The 21,192-nt window shown below is 42.2% G+C and overlaps 1 protein-coding gene across 6 annotated transcripts in view; it reads left to right on the plus strand.

Annotated features, from left to right (window-relative positions):
* The window catches only part of SLC37A1 (solute carrier family 37 member 1), a 44,441-nt gene that overhangs the window by 20,357 nt on the left and 2,892 nt on the right, over window positions 1-21,192 (plus strand). For 2 of the 6 annotated variants that reach the window (XM_068422137.1, XM_068422147.1), the window contains exons 10-19: window positions 721-804; window positions 5,095-5,226; window positions 8,862-8,952; window positions 10,658-10,720; window positions 12,434-12,519; window positions 13,177-13,225; window positions 14,029-14,102; window positions 15,622-15,700; window positions 16,273-16,370; window positions 17,914-19,781. In XM_068422137.1, coding sequence (XP_068278238.1) covers window positions 721-804; window positions 5,095-5,226; window positions 8,862-8,952; window positions 10,658-10,720; window positions 12,434-12,519; window positions 13,177-13,225; window positions 14,029-14,102; window positions 15,622-15,700; window positions 16,273-16,370; window positions 17,914-18,021 — 864 coding nt within the window. In that variant the 3' untranslated portion in view covers window positions 18,022-19,781. Of the gene's footprint in view, window positions 1-720; window positions 805-5,094; window positions 5,227-8,861; window positions 8,953-10,657; window positions 10,721-12,433; window positions 12,520-13,176; window positions 13,226-14,028; window positions 14,103-15,621; window positions 15,701-16,272; window positions 16,371-17,160; window positions 17,542-17,572; window positions 17,884-17,913; window positions 19,782-20,635; window positions 20,689-21,192 lie in introns of those variants that run through there. The other 4 variants (XM_068422165.1, XM_068422155.1, XM_068422173.1 and 1 more) reach the window with 4 other exon arrangements.

Raw genomic sequence — 21,192 nt, forward strand, 5'->3', positions numbered from 1 at the left:
GGCAAATCTTTCTAGACCAAGGATCTCAGAATGCTGTTTTCCAATGAATACAATTTTAATGTGAACTGATACGCTAATGCAGTTGTTAATAAGTAAGTATAAAAAGCAGGTCCATTTGGGGCCTAAAATACAGCTTGTTGCCTCAATTTCTGTACTGAGCACGCTGGAGGTGCTCAGACTCTTCATTAACCCTCCTGCTCCCGAGAGCACAGTCCATTTCTGGGTTAGAAGAATGGAGTGAGCATAAGTTAAAGGGTTAAATGCTTATCTTAAAAGGATAGGGAAATGAAGAATCAAGGTTTTCCTGAAACAAATCAACTTCTGTAGTTGCTACTAGGATCATATGCTTCATTTTTTTTCTCATAAGCTTGCAATGTCAACGAAAGTTCAGTAAAGGAAAAAGCAGCTGAAGATGTTAAGAATGGCACAACTGTGCTCTGAATTCAGAGCTTTGTATGCTGCTTCCGTATAAAAACAGTATGAAGTTAGCCTTCAAATAAATTTGTGATTGCGTTTTATGTACATTGCCATAGGTCTCCGTAAGAACTTTAAAAACCCCAAATGCACAGTCATTAAATTAAAGCTGCTCCATTTGGGGTTATGTTTATGTTACAATGCACAAAGACTTTTGTTGAAGAGAAATGATTAACACTATTGTAATCCTTTAAAAAACAAGCAACTGAAGTATGGAGTTTTTTTGTCTGTCTGTATTTTTTTCAGAGTTCTAAAACTTTCCTGAATGGTGCATCTCGTTTCAGAGCCCAGACGCCAACCTTAAACGCTAAGGAAACAAGCAAGCCTCAGGTAAAACATAATATATTGTAAAATAGTATGAAAGACTTCCTAAAGCTCACATGGAATATTTACAGTAGATTTACTGTTGGTAAAGATTGTTCTTCCTTTTATAATGCAGAAGTCTACTTCCCTTTTCCTACACAAATGTAATTTCAGACAAGGGAAATAAGCATTATCTAACATAAATACTGCAAACAGAGCTGAATAAGATAGCATGCTTACTCAGGTGGTCTTAACTTGTGATCTTCATACAATTCCAGCAAAAGTAATGTATTGCAAAATATTTTAAAGATCGCCCATTTGAAATCTTTAAACTACTTCTACCATGTTTGTCCTCTCCTTGCAGTCTCACTTATCTCCCTTTTTAATGTAATAGATGTATGTACTTGCAAGATTATATGTGGAGACAAAGAGTTCTAAATATGAGCAATTATTCACAGGAATCCTGCTTAAAACTTGTAACTGTAAGTGTTGGTAATTCTCACTGGAAACCGAACTCTGGATTTGCCCATTTGTCCTGTGACAGACATTAACTGAAAATTTCCATTTCAGTATTGTATTTGTATTCAGTACGGTTGGCACACCATATCCTGAGAGGATAACTTTTTTTTTAACTTCTTTCAGACTTTTACAGGAAAATAGAAACTTCCTGTTCTTTTCATCCTTTGCCCATAGAATAATGATCAGCATTCACAGGGTATAATAATCAGCGTTGATGAAAAGGTTTTGAAATTTTTGCTAAGGAAACACTACTCATAATTTTGATCAGTCCAGCTTAAACCCCCACTGTACTGAGTTTATTCATATTCATTTTGAGCTGCCCAAGAGCAGTCTCCAGCCAAGAAATCATTTCACAGAATCACAGAATCACAGAATGTTAGGGATTGGAAGGGACCTCGAAAGATCATCTAGTCCAATCCCCCTGCCAGAGCAGGATTGCCTAGATCATATCACACAGGAACGCGTCCAGGCGGGTTTTGAATGTCTCCAGAGAAGGAGACTCCACAACCTCTCTGGGCAGCCTGTTCCAGTGGTCGGTCACCCTCACCGTAAAGAAGTTTTTCCTCATATTTATGTGGAACCTCCTGTGTTCCAGCTTGCACCCATTGCCCCTTGTCCTGTCAAGGGATGTCACTGAGAAGAGCCTGGCTCCATCCTCATGACACTTGCCCTTTACATATTTATAAACATTAATGAGGTCACCCCTCAGTCTCCTCTTCTCTAAGCTAAAGAGACCCAGCTCCCTCAGCCTCTCCTCATAAGGGAGATGTTCCACTCCCTTAATCATCTTCGTGGCTCTGTGCTGGACTCCCTCTAGCAGTTCCGTGTCCTTCTTGAACTGAGGGGCCCAGAACTGGACACAATATTCCAGATGCGGCCTCACCAGGGCAGAGTAGAGGGGGAGGAGAACCTCTCTAGACCTGCTAACCACACCCCTTCTAATACACCCCAGGATGCCATTGGCCTTCTTGGCCACAAGGGCACACTGCTGGCTCATGGTCATCCTGCTGTCCACTAGGACCCCCAGGTCCCTTTCCCCTACGCTGGTCTCCAACAGGTCAGTATTTTCACAACCAGATGGAAGATAAGGGTGGAAGATGTGTGAATATCAGTAGGTGTCTTTAGACAAGTCATGAAGACAGCTAAAATACAGTCAGCAAATCAGTAGGCAAAGATTTCACTTCTAACTTTTCTCATACCGCTACTGTCAGCCTGTGCAAAGAGTCTGCATGGCAAAGTGGGCAAAGACAACGTATCCCCTCTCACACTGGCTGGTGCTCCCTTGTGAGCAGGACAGACACACACATGGACGACAAAGCATGAGGGCACTTGCTGGCAATCCTGTCAATGTTATTTTTTTTCCCCCCTCCACCTTGCCAGCTGGGTTTTATGTTTGTAGTATGGACTACTAATAAGGCTTTAAAAAGAAAATAATAAAAAAATTAAAATCCTTGTTTGTCACTATTTGGGACCCCCTGATTTTCTGCCAGTGACATTCCTGTCAAAGCAGAGTTGAACATCTTTACTTTTTACAGTGGCTGTGTTACAGTTACGCTGAGCTGATTATCGTAGTCAACTTTTGTGCCTGTACAAACAACAGATGTTTTTCATTTATGAGCTGGTCTCCTCCAAGCACACTGGAATGGCAGTTTACTGATTTTTCATTGGCCTCTTCAATTACGGTAAAAAGAAAACAAATATTCAGGATATGCAGTGATTGAAAGCAGAATGTGTTTTTGGCTGTGTGACCTGAATACGTCTGTGTCTTCATTACCGCTTATATCAGGTTGGCCTCTTAAAAATTACACAAAATTGAGGGATAATAAATCCTCCCCCAGAGATCAAAAGTCTGCCATATGCATAATCACACTCTGACAGGCTGGCAAGGCTGAACAATGTTATCTCTGCCAAGCACAAACTGCTGCTTTTATTTATCATTTAGCTGTGTGCAGTATAAAAATCCCATATTGTCGATAAAAGTTTCCAGCATGAGTTGCTAAATAAGTTATTTGGGCTTTGGTCACTTCCACGTAAATATTTAACCTTCTCTTCTTAAATAGGCTTGGAGCTACCTGTCTGAGAAATGAGCATCATTACTTCATACAATACTGGTTAGGGTTGCTGTGCAAATGGTGCAAGAGATATTCACTTAAGACACTATCTAGATGTGGATTCCATTGAACCCAGCGGGGAGCTTCACTGCTTAAGCCCTTTTTAAAAATATATTAATAGCTGGTGGTTTGAATTACTACTGTTAAAATAGTTCAAGTTTTGAAGTTGCTCCAGTAATTCAGTAGATAAATGCTTATGATGATGATGGAGTGACTAATGTGCCATAGCATAGGCTTACAGTGCCATGTCAGAGGTCACTAGATGTTTTTCCTGTCTTCTAGTTAATGCTTCATCAGAGTGCAGGGTCTCCTGTAAATCCTGCATCCTGTCTACCAAACCTGTGCAAACATTTTGGATGCTGCATGGTAACTTCTAAAATTATTCTAAGTGTCTGGGCTCAGGTGCACAGATGGTGCCCTAGTGTCTTCTCCTAAATGAAGTTCTTTAAAAACAGAATTTAGTTAGAATCCCTGAGTGTAAAATAGCAGAACTGAATTTGTCCTGCACTTGATTATTTTTTTCTTTCTTCCTCAATCAGCATACCAAATATTAATCAAAAAGTTTCAATCTTTGTAATAACTACTGGAAATAGAATGGCCTACCGTTTTATCCTTACTAACCTACAGCCAAATATATATTTGAGGCTTAATTCTTCACTAAATCTTTATTCAAACACGCAAGAATTGTGAGAAAGAAGACAGTATGTAGAATACATCCATAGCTAGTAAAAGTCAACAGCTAGGTAAGCTTCTCAACAGGCAGGTGAAAGTGAGGATAGCTACATCCCATCCTTTTTCTGAGTTGGAAAAGAAGTACTGAGGACTATTTATACCTGAAATTTCTTATCCTATATATAGCTGTAAGATGTAAATTTCCAGTTCTGCTCTGAGAGTGCACTTCAGTGTAGTGGATGGATAAAAATAACAAGATATCCTCATGGCTGGACTGGGGTGGCTTGTTCATGTTGAGTGATAACTTGCTCCACAAGTATTCTTAGCAGCCGGTGGAGTTATGAGAGTAAAATCCTTCCTAGTGCTAGAAAAGAACTCAGAATTCACAACTTAGGTTAATATTGGTCAACTCCAGGCTTTTATAATATGTGGATTGCAATGCTCAAATGAAACAGATGTGAAAAAATAAGCAATTGCTTAACATAAAGCACTCAGTATCTGTAATTCAGTTGGAAAGATGGCCTGTACTTAAATTGGTGAATAAGGTGATGTTAGAGTCTGAAAAATGGGCTTAATATTTGTACAGAAAGAAGGTAATACATGCTTTTATACAGAAATGTGTTGTAGTACTCAGCAGATTGTCAGTTTTAGTTAGACCCCATTTACGTAGTGGACTAAGGGAAGACTGGAAATTGTTTTATTCCATTAATTTGTACTGTAATATGTGTTTTTTCCAACTTGAAATTGTTCAATAGAACAGAAACTTGATTCCTTAATGGAGTGTATGCGCTCAGACATCAAGAACCAGGCTTGTTTCACCTAATATTCTGTATATACTCTCTACTCTCTCTCTATCCTCTGTATGTCCAAATCAGAAGATTGTTTAAATCTGTAACTTTCTGTGATAAAATAGATATTTTTTAAAAAATTATTTTGAAATTATTTGATTTCTTGATATGTGTTTTGATGCATTGTTCCTTTCTTTTTCATATGGTGTTGCTGGGGGAAATCACAGGATCCAGAGATGCAGCATTTACTTATTGACGGTGAAAATTGCAGTTTGTCACTGAGCTCCAGCACTGTGGTCACTGGGGAAGGTAGACATGGGACATCAGCTATCAGCTTCCTTGGGGCCTTGCGAATACCTGTGAGTACAAGTGCTATTCTTGCCTGTTCCTTTAAGAATTAAGTTTTGCCTCAGAATTCATATTTCTGTGAAGTTCTAGATGGAGTGGTAGATGGCATTAACTTTGTATCACAAGCTTTGATTGGAAACTCTGGTGTATATGGTCTGGTACACAAGACAAGGTTTGCATCTCTCACAGGAAGAGTGAGATATACAAGAGTACTCTCTTCCCCAGTAATCAGATGGCATAAGCTCATTGGTTGCATCTTGGAAACTACAAGCATCTAGGCTCCATACCTGTATAAACAGCTTTTTTTTAACCTCATTATAACTAATACTAGAGCAGCCTGTAATATAAAATGTGTTTTTTGCCTGAGTCTTTGATGCTATTGATAGACCTTGGGCTGCCTGTTCCCATGAGTCAGAGGACTACAAGTGTGGGAACAGTGACTTTCCATTTGTGGACAGTGAAATTGTAAGGGACCAGCTGTATCAGCTGAATGTTCACAAGTCCATGGGGCCTGATGGGATTCATCCCAGCATACTGAAGGAGCTAGTGGATGTTATGGCAGGACCCCTCTCAATCATCTGCAAAAGGTCTTGGGAGTCTGAGGAGGTCCTTGCTGACTGGAAGCTAGCCAGTGTTATTCCAGTCTACAAAAAGGGCATGAGGGAAGACCCAGGGAACTACAGACCTGTTAGTCTAACCTCAATTAATGGAAAAATTATGGAGAAGTTTATACTGAGTACTATTGAAAGACATTTAAAGAATAATACAGTCATTGGGCACAGTCAACCTGAGTTCACAAAGGGAAAGTCCCATTTAACTAATTTTATATCCTTCTATGATAAAGTTGCCTGCCTGGCGGATGAAGGGAAGGTGGTGGATGTAGTTTTTTTGGATTTTAGGAAGATTTCTGATACTGTCCCTCACAGCATGCTTCTGGACAAGTTGTCCACCTGTGGAATGAGTGCGTTCATGGTGCGCTGGGTGAAGAACTGGCTGAATGGCAGAGCTCAAAGGGTTGTAGTGAATGGGGCTACATCTGGTTGGTGACCAATCACTAGCGATGTTCCTCAGGGTTCAATTCTAGGGCCAGTGCTGCTGAATATATTTATCAATTATCTGGATGCAGATGTTGAATGCACCATTAGCAAGTTTGTTGATGATACCAAGCTGGAACATGCTGTTGACTCTCTTGGGGGGGCAAGAGGCCTTGCAGGGAGAACTAGATAGATTGGAGCATTGGGCTATGATTAATGGGACAAAGTTTAACAAGTCAAAATGCTGGATCCTGCACCTAGGAAGAAGTAGTGCTGGGCACAAGTATAAATTGGGAGAGGAGTGGCTGAGACAGCCGTGCAGAATGGGACCTGGGGGTGCTGGTTGGCAGCAGGCTCAACACGAGTCAGCAGTGTGCCCTGGCAGCCAAGAGGGCAAACTGCATCCTGGGGTGCATCAAACACAGCATATCCAGCTGGTCAAAAGAGGTGGTTATCTGGCTGTATTCAGTGTTGGTGTGATCTCACCTGGAGTACTATGTGCAGTTCCGGGGCCCCACCATTTCAGAAGGTTGTGAAGGATGCATCCAGAGGAGGGCAAGAAAGCTGGTGAAAGGGCTGGAAGGAATGTCCTATAGGGAACGGCTAAGGACTTTGGGCTTGTCTAGTTTGGAAAAAAGGAGGCTGAGGGGCGACCTCATTGCTCTCTACAGCTTCCTGAGGAGGGGAAGTGGAGAGGGAGGTGCTGATCTTTTCTCCCTTGTATCCAGTGATTCGATGCACGGGAATCATAGAATCATTTTGGTTAGAAAAGACCTTTAAGATCATCAAGTCCAACCGTTAACCTAGCACTGCCAAGTCCACCACTAAACCATGTCCCTAAGTGCCACATCTACATGTCTTTTAAATACCTCTAGGGATGGTGACTCAACCACTTCCCTGGGCAGCCTGTTCCAATGCTTGACAACCCTTTTGGGGAAGATATTTTTCATAACATCCAATCTAAAGGCACAATTTCAGGCCATTTCCTCTTGTCCCGTCACTTCGTACTTGGGAGAAGAGACTGACACCCACCTCGCTACAGCCTCATTCCAGGTAGCTGTAGAGAGCGATAAGGTCTCCCCTGAGCCTCCTTTTCTCCAGACTAAACAGCCCCAGTTCCCTCAGCCGCTCCTCATAAGACTTGTTCTCCAGACCCTTCACCAGCTTTGTTGCCCTTCTTTGAACTCGCTCCTGCACCTCAATGTCTTTCTTGTAGCAAGGAGCCCAAAACCGAACACAGTATTTGAGGTGCAGCCTCACCAGTGCTGAGTACAGGGGTGTGATCACTGCCCTAGTCCTGCTGGCCACACTATTTCTGATATAAGCCAGGATGCTGTTGGCCTTCTTGGCCACCTGGGCACACTGCTGGTCATATTCAGCTGGCTATCGACCAACATCCCCAGGTCCTATTCCACCAGGCAGCTTTCCAGCCACTCTTCCCCAAGCCTGTAGTGGTGTATGGGGTTGTTGTGCCCCAAGTGCAGGACCCAGCACTTGGCCTTGTAGAACCTCATACAGTTGGCCTCGGCCCATCCATCCAACCTGTCGAGATCTCTCTGCAGAGCCTTCCTACCCTTAAGGAGATCAACACTCCCACCCAACTTGGTGTCATCTGCAAACTTACTGAGCGTCCACTCGATCCCCTCGTCCAGATCATTGATAAAGATGTTAAAGAGAACAGGCCCCAGGACTGGTAGGGGAGGAAATCCCCAGCATCCAACCACTGTATTCCTTCATCTTCTCATCCTGTCCAGTCTGATCCTCTGTCTCAACTCTTTTTCCTGTGGCGAAGTGAAAGCAATGATTACAAAAATTGCTGCTGCTGCCACCTGGAATCTCTAACTCTGTGGTATTTTTCCTGCCTGTTGTTGGGAAGGGTCACACCTGTATGTGAAATAGAGCCAGCTGTGTATGTGTGTTGTCCATGCAGATAACTGCAGTACTCTGTACCAGGGATTTAAGAAATCTGGTTTCAAGCAAAAAGGAATCAGATGGTGAGGGGAGTGAAGATAGGTTAATTTGGCAGTTTAGTTGCAACTCTGTGCAGTAAGTGTACTTTTCATATACCCAGCAGGAAAAAGTATGGAATAAATTACTATTTTAAATAGGCAAGTGCCCTGTCTGTAGTGTGCTCTTACCACATACTGATTTGAACTGTGTCATACTGGTTAACTGGCTTTTTGTAAAGGGTTAAACAATATGGGAGAAATCTTAGACCCATCTGAAGGAAGGACCTAAAGAGCACAAAAATACGCCAATTTCTCTGGAATACACTCCAAACCTGCTATAATGCTATATAAAAACTCTTTACATGAGGAAAATAAGTGATGCAGGTGTCCCAAATAGTATCAGATCCTTCCTGTTTATTTTGGTGTTCTTTCTTCAGTCAGTTCAGTACAATTAAGAGAAGAGAAGAGAAAACATGTAAGTAAAATACAACAGTCTGCTATGATTGTAAGCTTTGTGCTTTCAGGGGAAGAATTCTTCTTGGGAGTTCTTGAGAGAAAAAGAAAAGCCTAAATGCTTCTTAGAAACCATTTACATAATGGTCTTTGAAAGCAAATAGCAGCCTCTGTCAAGACACTAACTCCCTATTTTCTTTATTCTCTCAGGGAGTCATTGAGTTCTCCTTTTGTCTTCTGTTCGCAAAGCTGGTGAGCTATACTTTCCTCTTCTGGCTTCCCCTGTATATCACAAATATAGGTAAGTATCACAATAAGGGGATACAGAATTATGACTACAAAGTGTCTGGAAATATGAGCTTGAAATAAATAAGAAAATAAACATTACTGCTTCTGAAATAGTTTATCTTTGCTACAGTAGCAGGAGAGTTGTAAGTTGCCAACTAACATATTTCTCAGTTTTACGAATTCACTATTATGAGAGGGCATTTTCAAAATAAACAAACAAGAAAAGAATCTGGCTTATCTTCAACAATTCAAAGCATAAATGCTGTGTCTTTGACTCTTGCAAACCAACCAAAAACGTTTACTTTCTAATAATGTTTTTACATGATTGAAGTGCCTTATTAAAAAGCATACAAAAAATCTAAATGAGCTTCTTTTTCTGTTCAGTACTGCTTTTTTATTTTGTGCTGTAGAGTGCAGAGAAAGGAGTTCTCCCTGGCCAGAGAAATTTGTGTTCTTGTGAGTCATGATGTGACCTTTAAACCCCCAGCTAACAAAAGAGCTGTTCTGGACAAATATGGCAGTAACAGCCAGCAGAGAGAGACAGGTTGAACACCCAATGAAAACACAGAGCTGCAAATCCTGTAGCTAAAGGCTGTTGTGTGTGAACTCCAAATAACCAGTGCTCCTGCAGGACTGGGTACGTTGAAAGCAGCGGGCTTTTAATAGAAATGTTAATGATATTTACCACAGTACTGCCATTTGTGCTGGGTCAGGTGTTTGGTGAGGTTATGGTAGTGCCACTGATACCACTCTTTTAGCACATACTGCTCTTTCAAATGTATTTCAGGGACTTTAAAGAAATGCCAAAAGGGTTTAGAAATTCAGATCCTTTTGAAACTTCACAGTTAACACAATAGGACTGGCTTGCCCAGCTTTCTGAGGTACTTTTGGAAATCTGACCCCATAGTGTATCATTAAGTACATTAGACTAAATGTAAGTATGTGCAAACAGTGGTCTTCACTGCCCATGGTGTACAGTGGAGTTAAAGATATCACTGTCTCTTCATAGTCCCCATAAACTGTACAGTGCATGTTGTGCCAAGCAGGGTTGCCAGACGTAATTTAACGATGAATATTACTGGTCATGTGATGGAGACCTCCAGGATGAGGCTCTATAAGTGATCCAAATGTACACTACTCTTGCTTTTAGAGCAAAGAGCCTCATGAGCGTTTGTTAACTGTTTAAGAATCTGTAGCTGTTCACAAATGGGAATATTATTAATCCAGACTTTAACAATCAACAGCTCTACTGCTTGGACTGTACCTTAGTTAAAGTGGTAAAATGTCCTGCCATGAGTGTAATTGTGTTCAAAGTACTATATCCCTGAATACCCAGTTATAATACATTCTTATTTGTCATATACAATGACAGCTTACGGTCGCTAATTCACAGAATCACAGAATGGTTAAGGGTTGGAAGGGACCTCTGGAGATCATCTATTCCAACCCCCTGCCAAAGCAGGTTCACCTAGAGAATGTTGCACAGGGTCGCGTCCAGGCAGGTTTTGAATATCTCCAGAGAAGGAGACTCTACAACCTCACTGGGCAGCCTGTTCCAGTGCTCTGTCACCCTCAAAGTAAAGAAGGTGAACAGAAGAAATTCCTGTGAACAAACAATGCTGCCATAAGATGCATTTACCCTAGCATGACAAGGCTGCATTGATATTTCTATGTTTGGTAGTCTGGAAATGAGTCAAAAGTTTTTCTTCTGTCACTAGAACATCTTGATGCCAGAAGAGCTGGGGACCTTTCTACACTGTTTGATGTGGGTGGAATCTTTGGTAAGTTTTATATATTAATATTTCATCCTTAATAAAACCAGTTTAGGAAAAGCTGTGGTACGCACAGCTTACATGTGTTATTAGTCCTTGTGCCTTATGCCCACTGAAGAAGAGTGGCAGTAAAGGTATTAAGTTGAGAGCTGGGTTGGTTGTTGAAAACCTAGCAAAATATCTTCAAATTGAACAACTCACAGGGCCAATGATATTGTCCAGTACAGATTGTAAGAGCCAAATATTATGGAATTTTTTAGCTCCATCAGCTCTGGCCTATGAGTTTTGGTCATGCCACCTGTCAAAATATCTTCCTTTTATCGCTGTAACATAACAGAACTATCCCAGCTTGTACAGTTGTGTATTTTTTGTGGGCACAGAGGAGAATGGCCACAGGTGTTTTGTGTTTTTTTTTTTTCTTGCTGCCTCATATGACTGTATGTGATAAACTTGGGAGATTGTAATAATAAAAAGGATGAGACTATTCCTTTGTAATTTGTGAGGTGACCACTGAATACTTTTTTTTTTGCCAGTGCAGACAGTATAACTCTCAATAAAACAAGCATCATCATCTTGATGCCCCACTGATCTGTGTGACCCACCGTCCCCCTCCACTTTCCCCAGTTCCCTTATGGAAATAAGCCCTGTGTCAGTCTATTGGAAAATGATGCTCATGCTGGAGAAGTTTCACTGGAACAAGAGCTATGCAAGCCCTGGTAGTTTAAGATGCAGGTGTCAGGGTGTGTTGCAGTTACTGTTCCAGTCTTGCGCTGGATGTGACTTCTGCCATTTCTCATTGCTCATTTCATCCCAGATATCTGGAAGCCAGAGTTAGTAGTACCTTAGAGATGTGGGTGACTTCTTTCAGCAGCATCATATTCCACTGTGAATACAATCTTAACAAGGCGCTGCATGCTCCTTAGACCTTTGGCATTTACATTTAAATTCAAATGGGATGTGTGCACTTTGGAGATGGACAGCTGGGAAGGGAAAGACAGGCCCAGCTATATTTAGGAATCTGGAGAATCCAGAGAACTTCCTTTTCTTCTCCCCATACCAAGTTCCCTTTATATCATTTGGGCAGCTCTTTCCCTCAGGCCTTCCAGCCCCCTTCTGCCGCACGCTCCGATTACTATTTCTGTGTACAGCCATTGTCAAACACAAGAAGTAGGGAACAGTAAAGAGCCTGGAGTGGCTGCCTGGAGAGAAAAACAAGTATTTCATTTGCCCCAAGATCTAGAATAGCTCATATCCCTGGCTGCAGTGTGACACAGACAGAGCAGTTGAGAGCCAAGTTTAGTGTTGCATGTGAGGAGTTCAGACCAGTGAGTAGTTGCACACAGCTGGATTCTAGAGTGCCAGCAGTGCGACCATGTGGCACCTGGTGCATTCAAAAGCAGCAGAACAGCGATTTCTAAATATTTCTTCCATCCCTGTTCTGCCCCTGCCCCACCATCTGGGATATTTGGTTGGCATAAACAGTGAGGAAGAACAACTGTCTGCTTCTGTTATCTTCCAAGTCAAAACCGGTTGGGTTACTAAGGATATTGCCAAGTGCGAATTATGTTGTCAGTCTCGTGCTCTGTGCTGCTGTGTATAAGCAGACATTAAAAGTCATATGCTATTGTTTTAATCTGGGTTGGGTTTCATTAAGTATAACTGATGTCTTTTGTGTAAAACATGGACAGAGTGTTTTCCTCACACACCCAGCTTTTCTTTCAGGTGGAATTTTGGCAGGCCTGATTTCAGACAAGCTGGAGAAGAGGGCATCAACCTGTGGAATGATGTTATTGCTTGCAGCACCCACAGTGAGTTTGCCCCTCTCTTACAGCTGCAGCTGAGACTCTGACAGCATTCCTTGGGAAGTTCTGCAAAACAGCATCTTCTAACTGGGATATAAAGAGTTCAGGCCAGGTTAAAAGCTGGCGTGGAAAGTTAAGCATGTGAGCAAGTATAGGCATTTGGGCTGCCGTTACTAAACAAGCAAACAAGTCTAGTGCATTGCTTGTTACAGGACTATATGGAAATTTTGTCACTGTTTGGTGTCTGTTCTGGCCAGAATTTTAGCTGCTCAAACACTAAGATTTCTGTGCTGTAACTATTGGTAAACTGGCACTTGGACATACGAGGTGCATTTTTCTTTAAGTTTTGATTCTTCTGTGAACAGTATTCTGTGCTGTGTTGAAGCTCGCAATTGGAGAGTTTAAAATTGAGTGGTCTCATAACACAGCCCTTTCTTCTGAAAGGAATATTGAGGAATAGGAGCATACCCCTTATCTCCCTCCTCTGTCCAATCAAACAACCATCCTGCTGTGGTCTAAAAATGTTTAGTAAAACCTACGATGCTAGAACTAGCTTTCACTTGATCGCAACTAAGATATTTTTTAGTTAGCATGGGGAAAATGGGGGACCTAAGATTAGTATATACGTTGGTATTCAACATGCTTGTTTTTTCATCTTCACAGGTGTACATGTTCTCTGCAGTCAGTAAAATGGGCCTTGAGGCTACCATAGGTGAGTATTTTTAAGTTATTTTCTGATGGGCTTTATGTGAACTTTTCATTTGTGATCCTTTGATGTTCTTTCATCTTTTTTTCATTTTAATGTTTCCTTGAGGGGAAGAAGTATGGAATCAAATTCCCTAGACTTTGTCTTGCAAGCTTTTTATGGGGTAAGGAACATGGCTAGGAAATTAGTAAGAGGTGGCATGAGAACAGTGATGTAGTTAATATCATTAGTCTTCTTTCTGGAGCTTGTTGTGTCAGCACAGGCTGTCAGAGATGTTTAAAGACTACTTGTAGTACTTTTGGCAGCAATATTAACTTTACTTGTTTAGGCTGAATTAACTTGCGTATTTCTATCTGTTACCTCAAGACAGAAGGTGAAGCACAAGCGCTGACTGTAGTGTCTCACCTACCTAAAGGCCTTGTTAAGTTTTAGGGCCCTCTGGTGTTTGGTGCTGTACAAGCAGAGAAGGGGCTTATGGGTGGTTCCCTGTGAACATCCCCTGCTCTTAGGGTCAATTTGCTCAGACTTTTCCCTTTCTCTGACCTACTAGGATCAGTAAAGGCCCTGGGAAGTGCCTTTTGACTCAGCCTTGTCTGCTCTTACATTTGAGAATTCACATCATGGAGTGAGGGTTGCAGGGAGATACAAATACATGTTACATTTTGTCCTTTTCTAATTCTGTAATGGGGCCACGGGAGCCAAGGAAGGATTAAACCATTTGAGAACCACAGGTTATGGTGTCTCCTGTTGCTACAGTTAACAGTCATTCAGGCAACTCACATTTTCCATTTTTGTCCCACTTGCAACAGTGATGCTGCTTATCAGTGGTGCCCTGGTGAATGGCCCTTATGCACTGATCACCACTGCTGTTTCTGCCGACTTGGTGAGTTTGACTTCCCCTCTGCTTCCAGTGTAGCAGCTTTGGCTTCCAGAGAGAGCCCTCTGGCTTCTGCAGGGTTGTCAGTGAAGGGGCTGCATTGTCCTAAAGCAACGGGATAAGGAGCTGGATAGGCAGCATTGAACTTGACTGTTGAGATTGTTTTAGGGTTCATGTATTAGTATGAACGAGTGTCATGCTTGTGAGAGGGTTCTAAATTGTTCTTGCCTACTGACAAAACAGACCAAATCTTGTAGATGACAGCCCAAACTGAATATGAAGGTTGCACGCAACGCCAAGTCTCTGTACAGGTGCCTTCTCCCCTTTTATACTTTGCGTCTTTAAATGAGGGGAGGAGCTGTATCTGTGTGAGAAATGAGCTGGAGACTTAATTCCCATCAGTGCGGAAAGCTATACCTGGCACGTACCTTTACTTTTGTCCATGCTACCCTCTGCCCTTTCTCGTACAGTTACTCTGGTTGCTGGCACTTCCAGCTGGATCGGGTTAGTCAGTCACAAATGTGGTGTGAAAACATTGACCCTGGTACCTTTCATTAGGTAGGCTTTGGAAGGTTGCTTTCAAAGGCCCTCATTCCTTAAGGCACCAAGCAAAAGGCAAAAGTCCTCTAACAACAAATGCTCTAAATACAGGAAAAGGAGCAGGACAGAAATCTCCAAATGTCCTCTGGAGCCCTGTCCTTGGCCTGGAGGTCTTGGCAAGACAAAGAAGGCCACCAGGCATTGCCCGTTTTATCCTTAGCCTTGTTGAAGGGGCTACTAGCTAGAACATCGCAAGATCCCTGCCTGGCCCTTGAGAAGATGATTGAAACTGCCAACCAGTTCCTCAGATGTCAGCAATCAGACATCTGAAGTGAGCAAATGTGAGCTGCTGATTAACTGACTGGATTCTCCTCAGTGGACAGGAGATAAAGGACTGTCTCTTATTAGCAGTTCTCTAAACTATTCACTTTTTCTGTCTTTGTACTAAGTCACTCCCTTTATCAGTTGTTTTGTTCTGAAGACCTGGCTTCTGAAATTGGGCCTGAACAGCCTCTTTTAGCTCAAGAATGCTCTGAATTAGCATTTCAGTATATATCCATAATTCTGGTACTCTAATATTCCTGTCACAGCAGTGATTTTTTTTTTTTTTTTTTGTGTGTTCCACAGAGCTTTGCTGTATTAGCAGGGGAAAAAATGGCTGTGGAAACAGCCTTGCAGCATAATGCAAAGCTGAAGTGCTGTCCTTGTTGCGTGAATCCCCAGTGTGCAGAGCAGAAAGCTTCTTGGCTCCTGTGGTTTAAATAACACGATTTTTAATAAAGGAGAATGCTGTTGGCAACAGCTTGATGGGGTAGAAGGAGAAGGGTAGATGGGGTAGAAGTAGCGATAAAAGGGTTTGAGCTAGGATATTTAAGGCAACTTCACAATGTACATCTAATGTGGAGGGGTGTGAGCTAAATTGCCACTGTAAGGACCTTTTCTGAGTTCAGCTCAGAGTGGTTCTAAGCAATGTTTGTCACTTCAGGGTACACATAAAAGCCTGAAGGGGAATGCAAGAGCCTTGTCCACAGTGACAGCGATCATCGATGGAACAGGATCTGTAGGTAAGCCAGAGCTGTAAGGTAGCCTGCCTTAGCTGTGGTAGGTTAAAACGAAGGATCTTTGAGAAACTAGACTCTCTCCAGTTCACGTTTTGCCAGGACTTAGTACAGCTTTGGAAATGGGGAGTAGAGCAAACTTAGCCTTAAACCTTTCTAGTGTTCCCACACCTGAGGCGGGGAGGGAGGAAGAGGGTGATAGACTGATACTGGGCACAGACAGTAAAAGTAGATGCCATCAGGCTGTTTCTGAGATTAGGGATATTTTATTCATGCCCTCTGCACTGACATGGGGAAGGGAAAATTGGGTAGGATTCAGCTTAATACTGGATGGGCATTTTGTAGAGCCAAAGGATGGCATTTCTCAAACTTCTAGTCTTCCAGCTTCCCCTGTGTTAGGTTTCCCATTGCCTTGCAGCTGTACCAGTATCGTTTGGCACTTTCTGGGACCTTTTAATACATGAAGTAATACTGAGTTAACTAGGTGGAGAAATTTATATTCTAATTCAGAATAACTCTCTCTCAGCATAGTAAATCTTACATTGCATCATTCTGACAATATCAATATTATATTTTAGGTGCGGCTTTGGGGCCTCTTTTAGCTGGTCTTATTTCCCCATCAGGTTGGAACAACGTGTTTTACATGCTCATGGTGGCAGATGCGTGTGCCTTGCTAGTAAGTCTAAAAATACTATTTAGTTGCCATGTATTTCTTCGTGCTAAACTATCTCAAAATGCAAATTTTCCTTTTGCAAATTCAATACTCCATCTTATAAGAAACTTCCAATTGTGTAGGAAATTTTCAGTTAAAGGGCAAAGTTTCTCATTTTTAAATTATCATCTAATTTTAATCAGAAGTGCAGATTAGTTCTGATGCACTTCAATTTCTGAGCAAATATACATCTGTTAATTGCTGGCTGAGCAGATTACAGCAGGCATAACTGTAAAAACCTTCATATTTCGAGCTAGAGGATGCCTCAGATTCCATTCGTGTAAGAATTACTTCTGTTTTCTTTAAAGCCAGTTTAGCGAAGTGGTAACAAATGGTGTGCTACATTGCTGTATCACCAAAATCACCACGATAATGAAACTGTTGAAAGTTAATACATCACATTTTCCAGATGGGCCCTAAAACTGCTGTTGTAGGTTAGATGAAAAACTGACATCCTAACTTTTGACAGTAACCAGGAGCAAATGTTTAGGGAAAAGGAGTGCGACACACATGTGGTGGCTTGGTACAAAGCACATCCATTTTCCTTTTTTCTCCTGTCTGAGATCCTGTATAATGCATAGGAAGATCAGAAAATGGTGTTTTGGTTTTTTTTCTTCTGATTTGCCCTGCTTTGTTTTTAAATACTAAAGAAGACATGAGATGAGGCACGGCGAGTCTTGCTGTACCTTTGAAGTCAATCTTGCTGCACCCACCTGTAGGTTAGCCTGTAGGTTACTTTTTGCATTTGCCACAGGTTTCCCTGGCAGGCGTCTGTACCAGCTTTGTTCTCCAGCAGAGCAGAATGCTGCTATGACTACCTCAGAGATGTCCTGAAGTGTCACCTGCTTATCCTCTCCTTTTGAAGTCCTGGATAGAAGGGCTCATGAAAGGGCAGGGTGACTGTGAAACACTTCAGAAATACTCCTTCCTCTGTACTGGCTGTGCCCAGACAAAACTCCATGTATGCACAGTGTTGCAATGACATCTGTGCTCCTGCAGAGGAGCTAATCCCATAATAATAATCCCCCATAATCCAAGAGGAAATGGTTACCAACCTGCTACACTACTTAGACACACACAAGTCTATGGGGCCAGATGGGATCCACCCAGGGGTACTGAGGGAGCTGGCAGAAGTGTTCACCAAGCCACTTTCCATCATTTATCAGCAGTCCTGGCTAACCAGGGAGGTCCCAGGTGACTAGAGGTTACAAAATGTGATGCCCATCTACAAGAAGGGCCAGAAGGAGGATCCAGGGAACTACAGGCCTGTCAGCCCGACCTCGATGCCAGGGGACATTATGGAGCAGATCATCTTGAGTGCCATCATGCAACACGTACAGGACGACCAGGCGATAAGGCCCAGTCAGCATGGGTTTATGAAAGGCAGGTCCTGCTTGACTAACCTGATCTCCTTCTGTGACAAGGTCATCTGCTTAGTGGATGAGGGAAAGGCTGTGGATGTTGTCTACCTAGACTTTAGTAAAGCCTTTGACACCATTTCCAACAGCATTCTCCTGGAGAAACTGGCTGCTCATGGATTGGACAGGCGTACGCTTCGCTGAGTAAAAAACTGGCTGGATGGCCAGGCCCAAAGAGTTGTGGTGAATGGAGTTAAATCCAGTTGGCGTCCAACAACAAGTGGTGTTCCCCAGGGCTCAGTATTGGGGCCAGTTCTGTTTAACATCTTTATCAATGATCTGGACGAGAGGATCAAGTGTCCCCTCAGTAGGTTTGCAGATGACACCAAGTTGGGTGGGAGTGTTGATCTGCTTGAGGATAGGAAGGCTCTGCAGAGGGATCTCGACAGGTTGGATTGATGGGCCAAGGCCAACTGTATGAGGTTCAACAAGGCCAAGTGTCGGGTCCTGCACTTGGGGCACAACAACCCCACGCAACGCTGCAGGCTTGGGGAAGAGTGGCTGGAAAGCTACCTGGCGGAAAAGGAGCTGGTGGTGTTTGTCGATGGCCAGCTGAATATGAGCCAGCAGTGTGCGTGGGTGGCCAAGAAGGCCAACAGCATCCTGGCTTGTGTAAGAAATAGTGTGGCCAGCAGGACTAGGGAAGTGATCGTCCCTCTGTACTTGGCACTGGTGAGGCTGCACCTCAAATACTGGTGAAGGGTCTAGAGCACAAGTCTGACGAGGAGCAGCTGAGGGAACTGGGGTTGTTTAGTCTGGAGAAAAGGAGACTGAGGGGAGACCTTATCACTCTCTACAGCTACCTGAAAGGAGGTTGTAGCGAGGTGGGTGTCAGTCTCTTCTCCCAAGTAACAAACGATAGGACAAGAGGAAATGGCCTCAAGTTGCACCAGGGAAGGTTTAGATTGGATATCAGGAAAAATTTCTTCACCGAAAGGGTTGTCAAGCATTGGAACAGGCTGCCCATGGAAGTGGTGGAGTCACCATCCCTGGAGATATTTAAAAAACGTGTAGATGTGGTGCTTAGGGACATGGTTTAGTGGTGGCCTTGGCAGCGCTAGGTTCATGGTTGGACTCGATGATCTTAAAGGTCCTTTCCAACCAAAATGATTCTATGATTGTTCTATGATACTATTCTAATGCTGAGTGTGTCAGATCACTCTTTCCTGACACAAGAAAAGGAGAAAGTCTTGCTTTGAGTTACGATTGAGGCTTTTTTCCTAAATTCAAGTTAAACCCAAAATTTTAAAGTAAACTTTTCCACATTTAAGACATGAAAACTCTGGAAATTAAGTAAATAAATTAGGTAAGTTAATAGTTTGAAGTATGTTACCACTGGTAGTCAGCAGCTTTATAAATCATGATTTGTGCTGTTTTCAGTATTAGGTGTTCTGTGCTGCAGAATGAGGTTTGGGAGATTGTTGTAGTTTTCCCAAGTAGACTTAAAGCTCTGCTTTTTTTCTTTTATGGTTATTTATTAAAACCAAATGAAAAAATACCACGTTTCTTTGCAGCATCAGTCAAAATGCCTTTGTAAAGCTTTGTTTTTGAGAGGGTTGACTCTGTATGGTTGTAATAAATCCTGGGTTTTATAACTCTTGTTCTGCTTTTCCTCTTCTTTGCAGTAGGGTGTATAGATGCCTGTGTTCAACTGTTATTTCTTCAAAGACACCTGGAGGGTCTTTAGCCTCTTACGTGGTATTCAGTTCTGTCATGCTTGGCCACTCGCATACCGCCGAAATGTTAGGTTTAACTTCTTAAAACACCAATACTTAACAATAGTGAAGAAATTTCCATTTATAACAGCAAGACCCTGAGCATAAGGAAACCTGTAGCAGTGAGGAACCCTGGAAGTTCCAATTTTGTCTTTAATGTATGTGGGAGTCATCAAATTTTGTTTGTAAAATCACTTTCATGGGCTCTATCTTTAGTACATTGTTGAAAGTGCATTTGAAAGTCCCGATCCTGCACACACAAGTCAACATGACTTACTTCACTCATCATCCTGACTAACTGTGCAATTAGAACTTCTCACACACAGCTGTTTTTGGAATAGCAGCTAAACTACTTCTGCACTCCAAAATTTCTATCTGCCATGTTTTCTTGAAGTCTTGGGTTCCCTCTGCTGGTTTCTTTACACATCTGCTGGTAAAGTAACTGGAAAGCCATTCTGGTTTTTACAAAGAAACTGATCTCTCAGTTGCAAAAAGGAAATTATTTTCCTCTTGCCTATTCATTGTGAAAGCCCCTGTTCCAAACATTGACTGAGCATCTGTAAATCTTTTCACAGAATCACAGAATGTTAGGGATTGGAAGGGACCTCAAAAGATCATCTAGTCCAATCCCCCTGCCAGAGCAGGATTACCTAGATCATATCACACCGGAACGCGTCCAGGCGGGTTTTGAATGTCTCCAGAGAAGGAGACTCCACAACCTCTCTGGGCAGCCTGTTCCAGTGGTCGGTCACCCTCACCGTAAAGAAGTTTTTCCTCATATTTATGTGGAACCTCCTGTGTTCCAGCTTGCACCCGTTGCCCCTTGTCCTGTCAATGGATGTCACTGAGAAGAGCCTGGCTCTATCCTCATGACACTTGCCCTTTACATATTTATAAACATTGATGAGGTCACCCCTCAGTCTCCTCTTCTCCAAGCTAAAGAGACCCAGCTCCCTCAGCCTCTCACTGAGCTCAGCATTACAGGGTAATGTTTCAAATGAGAAACTCTTTGAATACGTGTACGTCTTATCCCGAAACTTAGCTTATTCGTAGATCTGTATAGATATTAACACAGATAATGTGACTGTTTTTACAGTTCTTACTCCGTCTTATTCAGAAGGAACTTTGGTGTAACGCACATCATACCCTGTAAGTGTTACGCATAGCTGTTGCTTTTTAATAATGGTTTAAAAACACATTACTAAGCCATTGCCCTGTAATACCTAGATGTAGACTGAACGCATTAAGGTTTCTGTACGTCAATTTCTGTTTTAATTCTGCTTCAAAAGAGTAATCTCGTTTTGATATTTTCAAACCATGAATATTTTTCTTTAGAACATCTTATTTTGAAAAGCATCTGAAAACATATTTCTCTGTCACAGTCTCTTATTTATTGTTTTTTTTTCCCCAAACATGTAATCTTCCTGGTTTTCATTATGGAGCGTGCAGGTGGGGAATAAGAAGTTACTCGATTCCTTACTCTGTTTTTTTTAATAGTTTCAAATGTAACTTTTTCCAAACGGTTTCCTTAAAGGAAAGGGTGACCCTGAATTTACAGTGTTTTGAATTGAGGGGGGATGGGGAAACCCACTGAATCAACAGGGTTACACTTGCCTAAGCAAAATCTAAATTGGGCCTCTTGGCTGTAGTTTT

Source organism: Nyctibius grandis, chromosome 2, assembly GCF_013368605.1.
Source record: "Nyctibius grandis isolate bNycGra1 chromosome 2, bNycGra1.pri, whole genome shotgun sequence".
Taxonomy (NCBI): Eukaryota; Metazoa; Chordata; class Aves; order Nyctibiiformes; family Nyctibiidae; genus Nyctibius; species Nyctibius grandis.